At 36.7% G+C, this 14,252-nt stretch overlaps 1 protein-coding gene across 1 annotated transcript; it reads left to right on the top strand.

Annotated features, from left to right (window-relative positions):
- The first annotated feature begins 5,894 nt into the window (after positions 1-5,894).
- On the top strand, positions 5,895-13,204 carry LOC128657987 (uncharacterized). The gene is made up of 3 exons (XM_053712426.1): positions 5,895-10,767; positions 11,125-12,649; positions 13,174-13,204. Exons 1-3 carry the CDS (start codon positions 8,262-8,264, stop codon positions 13,202-13,204), a joined length of 4,062 nt encoding a protein of 1,353 aa, XP_053568401.1. The 5' UTR covers positions 5,895-8,261.
- The last annotated feature ends 1,048 nt before the right edge of the window (positions 13,205-14,252 follow it).

Here is a 14,252-nt window from a genome sequence, read left to right as displayed (position 1 = left end):
TTGGACATGTTTGTCCTATGTTAAAAATGTCTGTTTTCTGTTTTTTCCCCTATGAGGGAGAATTATGCAGCTTGCCAGTTGGGACCCTAGGTGCAGGCTGGTCCTGTCGGGTTCGTTCGGTCTTCCGGCTGTTCAAACACATGGCGCTGTTCTGCTCGACTGGTTCGGTAGAGGCACCGAGTGCTCAGGTTATCATTGTTTTTCATGTTCAACTAAGCATTCGAGAGGACCTGTGGGTCCGTGAGGTGGGAATGATTATTTCAGTCCTTATAACCTTCAGTCTAGATGACCGGGCAGGGAAGTTTTCCGCTGCGTCACTCTATCCGACATCTGATTTCATCAGAACTTAGAGTTTTCCTCCCCCATGTGGTGGAGGGTTGGCGGGCTTAATTTCCCTTACCGCAATTGAGCGGTTTGGCCTTCATTTTTGGGCCTCTGGATTTGTCCTTTTGAGCTTGATCCAACAGCTTGTACAGGATAGCTGTCTAGCATGCGGAAGGTTTGCAGTTTCAAACCAGTTGCAGCTCTTGACACCTTGCAGCCTTTTATAGTGTACTAGATGCAGCTCTTACTCTTGGACGTGTACTGTATGTCTGAGTTTATATGAGACCTTTTGGTCTTTTTCCATTGTCTCCGGGTGAGTGGATCTCCTTTTAGGGACCTGTGTTTCTGGGTGATGGTTGTTTCCTGTGGGACTTTGTTTAGTTTGGGGTTTTCCGGAGCTGGGTAGGCTTAGTGACTTTCTCTTCCTTGTGTCTCTTATGGCTCTGAGAAGTATCTTCATAGGACTTCTAGCTTTGCTTCTTGGAGCATTGGCTTTTTTCTAGAGGTGGTTCCTTCTACTGGTCGGGGCCTTCGAGTTCTCTCGCTATCCGGATTCTCTGGATATGCTTCAATACCCTTGTGTCTGGCTTTTTGTCAGTTGGGGTGTTTAGTTCCAGGGTAAGGTTTGCCTTGAACTATTAGGTGCTCAGACTTGTTTTTCTCCCTGAGACTTCCGGTTGCTAAAGCTTCGCTTGGCCTTTTTCCTGAACCAGTCTTGGGTGGTTTTGGAATCTCGGATCTCAGGGTTGGTCGGGGTGTTCCACAGTAGTGTGAACTTGAGCTATGTCCTTCTCCATCTACCTAACCTGATCATGGTTGGACAGGTTTTCAGAGTATTTTTTTACTCTTTGTCAAAGAGTAGCCCATGTCATATGGGCCGTGTGGCGTGAGCCTCAAGGGTGGTTGGTTCATACCCAGCTGTTGGCGTTGGATGTCCAATTTCTTAGGGTTGCATTCCCCTGGTCAGCTTGCCAGTGTGCCCATGGATTACCTGCTCTGCAGGCGAATGGGTTTGGATGTGCCTCTGCTCAGCAAGCTACTTGTAGGGGGTCCTTTTCTAGGACATCTGTGTTGGGAATTTCTCTTCATATTGGCCGGTGTCTTTGGGCCTTGAGAACAGTTGTTGCCCTTCTGGCATTTTCTTTTTTCTTTAGGGGATATTCTCCTCCCTATGGAAATAGAGCCCTTGCTTGGGGCTTCTCCTGGATGGGAGGCAGAAAGGTGGGATTGCTTCCCCCTGGGGTCTTTCTGGCTCCAAGTGGACTTGTTGGGCCTTTATTTGATAGATCCTTAGGTCTATGGCCTTGTTATCTGTTTTCAGAGTTGGGTTGTACTTGTACACTGTGGGGATGGCTGTGCTATCCTTACACTCGTTCCTGTACCTGTTTCAGGATTCTTTTGTTCCCCCGTTTTGGATCCCTGAGGCTGGGTTGGTCCAGCTGGGTGTGGGTCGGCAGGTCAGGTTGGCCGAGCGGCTTAAGGAACTGTGTTCGGGTCTCAGTCTCCTCTGGATGTGTGAGCTTGTTGAGTTTATCCTGTTAGCTTAGTCTGCTAGGGTATAGACTTTCCTTTCAACTTGCTCCATTGGATAGAAGAGGGTTACTCTTCCTTCGGGTTCTGAGGGTATACTCTCCTTCTCGGGGGGCCTCGATTGAGGTTTTGTGTTCCCCTTTTTAGGGACCTGTGTGTAGTTCTGGCGGCTTAGTTTGCCTGGAGCGTGCCCCTGTCTGGGGGTTGCTTTTGTGGTCAGTTTCTTGCTTGACTGCTTCTTCTTTCTCGTAAGTACCCTCTGTGTCATCCTATTATGGACTTTGTGTTCTCAAACTTGGGGTTTCTCACCTGGGTGTAGTACACAATTTTTCCATGGTCAGATGCTGGGAGGACTTTGCCTCTTCAGTTGCATTCCGTGCTTGCAGGATGTTGGAGAGACGTTTCTGTCTCTGTGCTAGTTCTTATTTTGCTTGTATTGGTTTGGCCTCCTTCCCTGTTTGGGCCCCTTTGGGTCTCTGTGAGCTGGGCTCACTCATGAAGGTGTTCTTTTTGTATTGGGGGACCTTTTGGTTTTCCTTTGCCTTCTTCCCTTGGGGGTTTCGGCTGGTGTCTCCTTCATTTGTACAAGTGAGCGGTGGGGGACCGTTTGTTGGGCGACCGTGTCTCCTGGAGGACTGTTGACTCAGTCGAGTGCATTTGTGGTCTTTAATTTGGCTTCTGGACTAACTGCGAGTCAGTGTCATTGGGGTTTTTTTCCTCCTAAAATTTTCTCGGCTTCGGACGAAGCAGGGTTTTTTATTGGGTAGAAGTTCAGGCCTGGTGCCCTCAGTGTGGCCGCCTATTGAACCCTCCTGTCTTGGCATTCAGTGTCCTCTATAGCTTGGGTATTGTTTTCCCAAAAGTAATTAATGCAGCTGTGGACTCTTTCCATTTAAGCTTGGGTATTGTTTTCCCAAAAGTAATTAATGCAGCTGTGGACTCTTTCCTTTAGAAGAAAAGTAAATTATCAGGTAAGCATAATTTATGTTTTTTTACTCTGCTTTTCCCCCTGTGAATCTTAACCCAAAGTCTGGATAGCGTTAGTGATATATTATAGCGCTGCGGAATCTGTTGGCGCTCTACAAATAACCGATAATAATAATAATATTAATATAAAGGGTTAAAGTCCTTTTATAAGGATTTTTATAAGGCTTAAACTCACACAGAGAGGTTTGAGTCCTGCGATGAAGCGTGGGGTTGCGTAGGTTTGAGTCCTAGCGCAATTTATAGCGCAAGTTTTAGTCTTGCACTATATTAACTCCCCTAGACAGGTTTGAGTCGCTTAATTACCTGTACTTCACTGCTTTTTCATTTGTGCTGCGCTGAGCTGTGCTTTAACAGGTGAAGTAATACTTAGTATAAAACTGTCAGAGAGGTAGCATCCAGCGCTGGTTAGAATACTTTCCGTACCACAAATCCTAATGGAGTTAAAGGGGAAACTCCAAGAGATTTTGCAATTAGAGTTGCAGATGGTTATTATATTGTCCCTTTTAATGATAATCTGTCAGGCTGGACAGAAGCGTTATACCCTCAGGAAACAAATCCGTTCCCTTGTACAGGCTCTCTGTGTGATTGTAACACCCTGCCCCCTCCATATCAAAATACTACATCAGCTCCTCAGCCTGCACTGTATCCCTCACTAGCTGCTTTATATACTGCACAGAGAAGAGGAGAATGTTATTGCATCTTTAATTTCTACGAAGGGGTTAACAGTTTCATTTTAAGGAAGTTGCTATGCACTCCAAAAAGGGATTCCAAGCTGTCAGTAATCACAGGCCTGTAAATTCAGCTAGAAAGTTTGCTTCTGCATTCAGGAATGTTATGGGCACAGAAGGGGGGCCAAGTGCTGTGTAAGAAGTGTTTATCTGTCTGATGTTTCACTGTGTCCCGTGTTACTCCACACTAAATATCTGAGGATTTATTATCCTGTCTAAAAATAATTTGTTTACATCTCAATCTGCTCGGAAATGGCCATTCCTTGCAAATTCAGATACTTTCAGATACAATTTAAATTTGGTGGAGTTCATCTTATCGTATTTATAATATCTTTGGTATGTTTGAAATATATGTTTTCCTGAAAGAGATAGAATGTTAATAAAATATGTTTTCAGTGTCTTTAAAAAGTTTACTATATATGTTAAAATTGCTGGATGTTGGGAGTGAATTTACGGTATGCAAGTTGATATAAGCTTGTGTGTGTGTGTCGCTGTAAAAGCTGACCTTAGTGCATTTTTTTTCTGAATGGTAATTATTCAGGCTAGAGCTGTGTGCGTATATAAAAGTGTTTCTTAGCTAAGAAATCTGACGCTGTAATGAAGTATTTTAAAGTGTTATTATTGTAACTTGATTTTAAAGTCATATGTTTCTTATTCATTCTGTGTGTTATTAATAGCATTTTTAGTTGCAAGTGATATTTGTTTAATGCAAATAAATACTGAAGAGAGATTTAGTGTGTTTTCCACCTGTTAAAGGCACATAACATATATTGTTTTTTGCAAGTGAAGTAATTAAGGAGAGTGCAATAATGGGAGTGATTTTTAAGTCTGGTAAATACAAAAGAGATTTTTTTTCTGGCAAGTAATTAATAGGTTGATTTAAGTATTTCCAACAAATCATGCAAGGAGTTAAAGAAGAAGAGAAAAGAAAAGACTATACGCTGTATTTTATTAAATGTATCTACATTATTTGGGTCTGTTGCAAATAGAGTAATTCAGTAGAGTTTTAATATAAAATGACAACATATTACTGTGTAATATTTATGCTGTGATGGCTCTTATTTAAATATGCAGGTTATGATACAGTAAATAAGTAGAATTTTAATGGTAAATAACACACGTTTCCTAATCATGGCTAGGTTGTATATGTAATATCCTATATTATAAAAGACAAGAGTTTGTCTGAAGCCGTCATGCGCAGTTCAGACAAACTCTTGCCGCTTGGCCAGCTGTTCGCACGCGCAACCCTTTGAGCCCCCGCACGCGCACGCGAACATTACCGCACACACACTATTGAGCCCCTACTATTGAGCCCCTGAAGCACTTACCCCTCACACATTAACAAAAAATTGATTTCAGCCCCTGAAGCACTTACCCCTCACTTTGATTTGAGCCCCGCGCACGCGATCCTTTTGAGCCCCATTAGCCATTTGAGCCTCCCGCACGCGCACGCGCACCTTTTGAGCCCCATTAGCCATTACCGCACACACACTATTGAGCCCCTGAAGCACTTACCCCTCACACATTGATTTGAGCCCCTGAAGCACTTACCCCTCACTTTGATTTGAGCCCCGCGCACGCACGCGAACCTTTTGAGCCCCATTAGCCATTTGAGCCCCCCGCACGCGCACGCGCACGCGCACCTTTTGAGCCCCATTAGCCTACTTTGCCCCCCCGCACGCGCACGCGCACGCCAACCTTAGCCGTCTAGCGCATGCGCACGCTAAGCCAACAACGTTAGCCTTAGCAATGCCCCCCATAGCAAAGCGAACGCGCATGCGCACGCCAAGCCAACAACACACTTCATGCGCATGCGCACGCGCACGCGAACCCACGCGCACGCAACCCTTAATAAAAGCGTCGCGAGCCATAATACATTGCGCATTTCTATTGCACTGCCAATAAGAAAGGTCTACATTTCAAAGCTCCGCAAAAAAAAAAACCTCTTTACTTTAAAAGAATTGCCTATTGAACCTCTTTACTTTAGTAAATAATTGGGTATTCAAATTTAATGCCCTCAGGAAAAAAAAATTACCTCAACAAAAAAACAAAAAAAAAATTACTATCAAAGAATTGCCTATTGAACCTCTTTACTTTACTTTAAAATAATTGGGTCTTCAAATTTAATGCCCTCAGGAAAAAAATTACCTCAACAAAAAAGAATTGCCTATTGAACCTCTTTACTTTACTTTAAAATAATTGGGTCTTCAAATTTAATGCCCTCAGGAAAAAAATTACCTCACTGGCACTGACATTATTTGAAAGCTCTGCATAAAAAAAAAAAAAAAAAAAAAAGCTTTTTAGTTTAAAAAAAAAAACCTCACATTTGCTCTTTAATAGCCTCTTACAAGAGCACAACACTGTGCTAACAGCACATACAAAAAAAAAAAATATTAGCCTCATAGAAGACACCAACACTGTGCTAACAGCACATACAAAAAAAGGAATAATAGGCTCAGGACTTATGCATGTGCTACATACCACAACATAGTTGTTTCAAAAAAAACTTAATAGGATCAAAAAACAAAATTTTAGCATTTAAAAATAAAAAAGGATTAATAGGCTCATAAAAGAGCACAACACTGTGCTAACAGCACATAGAAAAAAAATATTTTAGTCATAAGCTCATAAAAGAGCTCAACACTGTGCTGCACTGCACATATAAAAAGTCTCTATAAAAATTAAAAAAAAAGGAAATAAAGAGCGCCTAATACTACATAAGCAGCATTATAATAAACCCTTTGAAAAACAAAGAAACATATATACTGCATAAAAAAGCCAATAAAGAGTGCCTAATACTACATAAGCAGCATTATAAGAAACATTTTTTAAAAAACATATATACAGAATAAAAAAGGCAAAAAAATAGCCTAATACTACATAAGCAGCATTATAATAAACTCTTTGAAAAAAAAACATATATACTGCATAAAAAAGGCAATAAAGAGTGCCTAATACTACATAAGCAGCATTATAATTAACCCTTTGTAAAAAAAAACATATATACTGCATAAAAAAGCCAATAAAGAGTGCCTAATACTACATAAGCTGAATTTTAATCAACCTTTTTAAGAAAACATATAAAAACATATATACTGTATAAAAAAAGTGTCTTAAAAAAAGGACATAATACAAAAAAAAGAGTGTTTAAAACAAATTAAAGAGTGACAAACACGCCTAATGTCTACAAGAAAATAAAGAGTGCCTAAGACTGCATGAACCAAAATTAAGACAGCAAAAAAAAAAGTTAATAAGAAACCGTTTAAAACATATATACTGCATAAAAAGGCAATCAAGAGTGCCTAATACTACATAAGCAGCATTATACTGTATAAAAAAGCCCACAAAGAGTGCCTAATACTAATAAACCGTAAAAAACATATATACTGCATAAAAAACAAGTGTATAAAAAAAGTGCATAATAAAAACAAAGTAAAGAGTGAAAAAAACACGCCTAATGTCTACAACAAAATAAAGAGTGCCTAAGACTGCATTAAAAAAAAAAAACACTGCCAAAAAGAAAATAAAAAGTGTATAAAACAAAGTAAAGAGTGCATAAGACTTTGTTAAACAAAATAAAAATTGTCCTAACATTGACTAATACAAAAAAAAGACAGCCGATCTAACAAAGAGAGTGCCTAAAAGACTGCCTAAAACAAATAAAGACACTGCATAAACTGCATAAAAAAGAAAATAAAGAGTGCCTAATACTACATAAGCTGAATTTTAATCAACCTTTTTAACAAAACATATAAAAACATATATACTGTATAAAAAAAGTGTCTTAAAAAAAGGACATAATACAAAAAAAAGAGTGTTTAAAACAAAGTAAAGACTGACAAACACGCCTAATGTCTACAAGAAAATAAAGAGTGCCTAAGACTGCATGAACCAAAATTAAGACAGCAAAAAACAAAGTTAATAAGAAACCGTAAAAAACATATATACTGCATAAAAAGGCAATCAAGAGTGCCTAAAACTACATAAGCAGCATTATAACAAACTTTTTGAAGAAAAAATATATATACTGTATAAAAAAGCCCACAAAGAGTGCCTAATACTAATAAACCGTAAAAAACATATATACTGCATAAAAAAAAAAAATATAAAAAAAGGGCATAATAAAAACAAAGTAAAGAGTGACAAACACGCCTAATGTCTAGAACAAAATAAAGAGTGCCTAAGACTGCATTAAAAAAAAAAAAAACACTGCCAAAAAGAAAATAAAAAGTGTATAAAACAAAGTAAAGAGTGCATAAGACTTTGTTAAACAAAATAAAGATTGTCCTAACATTGCCTAATACAAAAAAAAGACAGCCAATCTAACAAAGAGAGTGCCTAAAAGAATGCCTAAAACAAATAAAGACACTGCATAAACTGCATAAAAAAGAAAATAAAGAGTGCCTAATACTACATAAGCAGCATTATAAAACATTTATTAAAAAAAAAATATATATACAACATAAAAAAGGCAATAAAGAGTGCTTAATACTAAATAAGCAGCATTATAACAAACCTATTTAAAAAAACATATATATACAGCATAAAAAAGGCAATAAAGAGTGCCTAATAATAATAAACCTTAAAAAACATATATACTGCATAAAAAAAAGTAACTACAAAGACGTGCATAAAAAAAAAAAAATATTTAAAACAAACTAAAGACTGCTGCATAAACATAAAAATAGAAGAATGCCTCCTAAAAGAATTTTAACACAGGAAGATGCAGAAAACGTTAAACGCAGAAGAAAAGAAACTCAACGTATACGACGGACACATATGACTGAACAACAAAGGGTAATTCTACGCAAAAAGGATTCTTCAAAAAAACGCATTTGTAGGGCCAATATGACTGCTCAGGAAAAATGTGTCCAACTGGACATGCAAAGATCACGTTCTGCTGCACGTAGAAAAAAAAAAAAAAAAAGTTCTAACATCACTATCACTAATCAATATAACAAAAGTTATAACCATTCACTATTTAATGAAGACAATGTTCCGATGCACACATGTGGTCAACTTAATGTTTATTGCACATTTTGCATGGCAAAGCATTTTCCAGAGGAACAACCAAGCGATAAGCTTTTTAATAAATGCTGCAATAAAGGAAAAATAACATTACCTCATATACAAATTTCACCACTGATCCAACAACTAATGACTGGACAACACACACATTCAAATAATTTTATGCAAAATATCCGTTCTATAAATAGTGCATTGGCGTTTGCATCAATGGGAGCAAACATTGCACCACCTCCAGGATATGGCCCATACTGTTTTAGAATAAATGGCCAAATTTATCACCGATCTGGTGCTTTGCATCCAGAAAATGATGATCAACGCAAATTTGCACAACTCTACATTTTGAGTCCTGAGGAAGCTGCGGACCAACGAGCAGCACTAAAAGAAAATTCAGGATGTCACATTGAACTTTTGAGGGAGTTAAGTTCATATATGTGTCAGTATAACCCTTTTGCAAAAGCATGTAAAATGCTCTATGAGGTAGAGCAAGAATGCATCCATGAAGCATCTTTAAATGGAGTTCAAAATTCTAAAGTTTCAATGGTAATTCTGCAGGACAGAACATCAGATTACCGAAGATATAACGTACAAAGAGTTAATGAGGTTGCTGTTATTTTCCAAAATTCTGATGGTGAACCTCCTCTTGAACGTGACCTTCTTATTCATTGCCGATCTACAGATCAAACAAAAAAAACTGAAAGAATAAGTGTTTTAGATCCTAATCTTGAACCATTGCTGTATCCTTTGTTGTTTCCATATGGGGACCAAAGTTGGGGTTCCAATATTGCTCTTAACTACAGGCCAACATCAATTAGTGATGTACAAAGAAGAGTAACCACCAATCCAAGGATAAGAGTTAGCCAAATGAAATACTACTCTTACAGAATTTCAATTAGGGATCAATTCAATCCTTTCCTTAGTGCTGGCAAGTTGACGCAGCAGTACTTTGTTGATGCTTATGTCAAGACTGAGGCCAACAGACTCAACTATATCCGTCAAAATCAATCTAATCTTCGCATTGAAAAATATACAGGATTAATGGATTACATTCAAAGTGAGGCTGCTGCACAGGGCCTGATGCCTGGTAAAGCAGTTATTTTGCCATCATCTTTTCAGGGAAGTCCACGAAATATGGCCCAAAACTACCATGATGCTATGGCCATTGTTAGAAAATATGGAAAACCGGATTACTTCATCACCATGACCTGCAACCCTAAATGGCCTGAGATACTTGATAACCTATTAGAAGGTCAAGCAGTGGAGTTCAGACCAGATTTGGTAGCAAGAGTTTTCAATCTCAAATTAAATTCTCTTTTGAATGATATCTTGAACAAACATGTTCTTGGAAGTCCTTGCGCAAAAGTGCATGTAATAGAGTTTCAAAAAAGAGGATTACCACATGCTCATATCCTTTTAATATTGAAAGCCGAAGACAAGCCAAATGATGCTGAAACCATTGACACTTTTATATCAGCTGAAATTCCTGATGAACAGATTTATCCAAGACTACATGCTATTGTAATAAAGCATATGATACATGGTCCATGTGGAGAACATAATTTAAATTCTCCATGCATGGTTGATGGTAATTGCAGCAAGAATTTTCCAAAAAATTTTCAAAAAGAAACTTTAATTAATGTTGATGGATATCCGCGATATCGTAGACAAAAAAATGACACCACTGTAATTGTCAAAGGGAAAAAAATTGACAACTCATGGGTAGTTCCATATAGCCCATACTTCTGCTTGAAATACAACTGCCATATAAATGTAGAGAGTTGTGTTTCTGTTAAAAGTGTTAAATATCTCTTCAAATATGTATATAAAGGTTACGATTGTGCAAATATTTCAATTAACGAACAAAATACACTACAGCATGATGAAATTCAAAATTTTTTGGACACAAGATATGTCAGTGCTCCTGAAGCTGTTTGGAGGTTGTATGGTTTTTTTATGCACCATCAAACACATACAATAATAAGACTTCAAGTTCATCTTCCAGGCGAACAAGATGTATATTTCCATAATGAAAACATACAATTAGCTGCAGAAAAGGCACAAGACAGGGATACCACTTTGACAGCATACTTTAAGTTGAATGTGGATAATAATGCGGCACGTGAACTTTTTTACTCTGACATTCCTCAACATTTTGTATTTGATGTAAAAAACCGTAAGTGGAATCCAAGACAAAGAGGAGCAGATACAACAATTGGCAGATTGTATAATGTAAATATTTCATCAGATTTGGAGAGATTTTGTTTGAGGTTATTGCTCTTGCACTTAAAAGGAGCAATATCCTTTAAGGACTTACGAACTGTTAATGGACAAGTTTGTCACACATTCAAAGAAGCTGCCCAAAAGCTTTCACTTTTAGATGACGACGCTACATGGGATCTTACACTTAACGAATCAGCATCTCAACAAATGCCTAAACAAATGAGGGAACTGTTTGCTTATTTGTGTATATTTGTTGTCCCACCTAATGTCCCACAACTCTTTGAAAAATACAAACATGATCTTTATGAAGATTATTCACGTCATGAAGACCACATTGATGATTGCAAAATTTGCAAAAATTTGGCATTAACAGATATTCAAAATGTTCTCATATTGCATAGTAAACGTTGTGAAGATTTTGGACTACCCAATCCATCAAACTTCATTCCAGAAATGCAATTCAACTATGTTACACACTTGGAAGCACAAGTTGGAGCACAACTTCAAGAAGCATTAAACATCGAGCAAAAAGCTGCATTTGACAATGTAATGTCTGCAATTGATAATGAAAATTTACCACACAGATGTTTTTTTATTGATGGACCTGGTGGAAGTGGCAAGACTTATTTATATAAAACATTATTGAGTACTTTACGTGGACGCACAGATGGAGTTCTTCCTGTTGCCTCTACAGGAATAGCAGCTAATCTACTTGATGGTGGCAGAACTTACCATTCACAGTTTAAGCTTCCAATTCCATTACTGGAAACATCAACATCAAATATGAGAATGACTTCAAAAGATGCAGAGTTCATACGTAATGCTAAATTGCTTATTTGGGATGAGGCCTCAATGACACCCGGTATAGCTCTAAAATGTGTCAATAACCTTCTTCAGGAAATTATGCAGAACAATAAGCCATTTGGTGGAAAAGTTATACTCCTTGGTGGAGACTTCAGACAAACACTCCCAGTTCTTCCTCATTGCAATAGAACTGCTATTGTGGAAGCTACTATAAAGTTCTATGATCACTGGGATAAATTTAAAATTTTACAATTGAAGAATAATGTGCGTTCAGTGGATCCAGAATTTAGCAATTGGCTACTAAAATTAGGACAGGGTTCATTAAATAATTCAGAGGGCCTTCCTGAGGATTTAGTTGAGATCCCTTCCAAATTAATATGCAATGATTGTATCATATCTGAAATTTTTGGAAAAAAAATTCTTCCATCTGATCTTCACAGTTTTTCAAAAAAGGCCATTTTGTGTACGAAAAATTGTCATGTTGATCAAATTAATGAGCATGTATTAAATATACTCGATGGTGAGGAAAAAATATATCTGAGTTCAGATTCAATTGATGATCAGACAGATGAAGATGCACAAAACTATCCCATAGAGTTTCTAAACGAATTAGCTCCATCAGGAATGCCTCTTCATAAGTTAAAAATAAAATTGGGAAGTATTATTATGTTGCTCAGAAATCTGAACACAAAAAAAGGTCTGTGCAATGGAACAAGATTGATAGTTAAAGATCTTAAGCCAAATCTATTAATTGCAGAAGTACTCACAGGAACAGCAAAAAAACAAATAGTGTTTATTCCGAGAATAGATTTAGCCCCTGCCAACACTGAACTACCATTCATTTTACGAAGGAGACAGTTTCCAATCAAACTTGCATTTGCAATGACCATCAACAAATCACAAGGTCAAACGTTAGACAAAGTAGGAATATTTCTTCCAGAACCAGTATTCAGTCATGGACAACTTTATGTTGCAATGTCTCGAGTTCGTACATCATCTGATGTCAAAATTAAGATACTTCAAAGTTCAAAGCAAGGAAAGATATTACCAAACAGTGATAAAATTTATACAAAAAACATTGTTTATAAAGAAATATACTTTAAATAAATAAATAAGTTGTGTATTTTTAATTAGTTAGAAGTAATTTTGTATTATTTAGAGCAACAATATTATTCATGTACAAATTAAACTTTATTTTAATTTAATTTACTAAAAATAAAAATATGACTTTATGTCTACTTTAATATTTATATCTTATGTTATTTTTTGGAATAAAAAAAAAATATATATATTTGGCCCGTGTACACGGGCTTTAACACTAGTACATGTTATAAATGGTCAGTCCTTAAGGGGACAGTACACTGTAACATTGTTTTTATGTTGTTGTGTTTTCAATGATTTGTTATTCCAGCTGTATAGTATAAAAAGTAGGAGAAATTGTATTTTCAGGTTTATTTGTATATATGAAGTAGTTGCTTTTGTGCTTTTAAATCACACTCTATTAAAATGGGTTGAGTTTCAGGTAATAGCATATCTCATTGTCCTTATCTGATAGTTGTTTGGGAAAACTGGAGCTCAGTGCTTAGACAGAGCAATGGAAAATGTCATTTTATTACTTAACTATCCTGTACCCTACAGAGAGTGTAATTTCTTCCTCTGACTGTGTTTACGTAGGCTATTCAATAGATGAGACTCCATTACAATATTTTTACTATATGTGGGTATACCACAGACTGAATCAGTTATTTCAAATGCCAAAATAGGGATGAAGGAGCTATTTGTAAACAATTAAATACACTCCATCAAATAAGATGGATCATTGGGAACAATTAAAAGTAGATCATTTTGGGTAAACTGTCCCTTAAATCTATTAGTGTAAATGATTATTGTTCTTTTTAGAATTATCATTTTGTTGTATTCAATTATTTAGTCAGAGAGCTGCAAAAATGTTGAATATCAAATTATATATACAAATTAAATCAAAAAATTGTGTATTTATTACAATCCTGGTTATGTAAAAGTATAGCGAATTATTTGTGCCAAACATGATTTATTTAACAGTGGGTTTGCACTGTGCATGCGAGCAGGGGCCATATAGAACAGTGGCTGTGCCATTATTATCGGACCTTATAGTATAATATTGTGTGTTCCTTTGTAAATTTATGGTTAGGGATTTTATTTGTAAATGTGCAACTAGAGTTTATTGATCTTCTGAAGTGATTGCATAATTAGCATGATTTCATAGTATTGTGCAGGGTAAAATTTGCAAAACCAGGGCATAAAAGGTTTTTATAGGATTTTGATTATTTGTAGTGTTTTGCTAGAATGCAGTATTTTTCAGTGCTGCGTTTCAGTGAATGTAAGTATATGTGTTGAATTTCAGGTTGATTGTGTTTGTTAAAAGTTTGTGCCAGTTGTTAATGTTTTGTTTTGTGTAGTGGGCAGTTGGGTTTAAGTGTTTTCTAAGAGAATGTTATGTTTTTATTTTTAGTGAATGTGTGTGGAAAGGTGCTGTATGAATGGAATATTGAATATTGAGGTGTCTTTGATTTTAAAAGATATAAGGAGGGTGGTGCATAAAAAATATACACCACACTCCTAGGGGGCGCTAACAATATGCAGCAAACAGGTAAG

This window comes from Bombina bombina, chromosome 4 (genome assembly GCF_027579735.1).
Source record: "Bombina bombina isolate aBomBom1 chromosome 4, aBomBom1.pri, whole genome shotgun sequence".
Lineage (NCBI taxonomy): Eukaryota > Metazoa > Chordata > Amphibia > Anura > Bombinatoridae > Bombina > Bombina bombina.
The sequence above is the reverse complement of the archived record's forward strand: the minus strand, read 5'-3'. Positions and strand labels throughout refer to the sequence as shown.

Bases quoted from the DNA above. Each gene is read 5' to 3' on its own strand.
- LOC128657987 (XM_053712426.1), top strand. From the start codon at position 8,262: ATGCCTCCTAAAAGAATTTTAACACAGGAAGATGCAGAAAACGTTAAA. The intron at 10,768-11,124 runs GTAAGTGGAATC...ATCTTTATGAAG, and splicing joins TGTATTTGATGTAAAAAACC to ATTATTCACGTCATGAAGAC. The intron at 12,650-13,173 runs GCAAGGAAAGAT...CTTATCTGATAG, and splicing joins AAGATACTTCAAAGTTCAAA to TTGTTTGGGAAAACTGGAGC.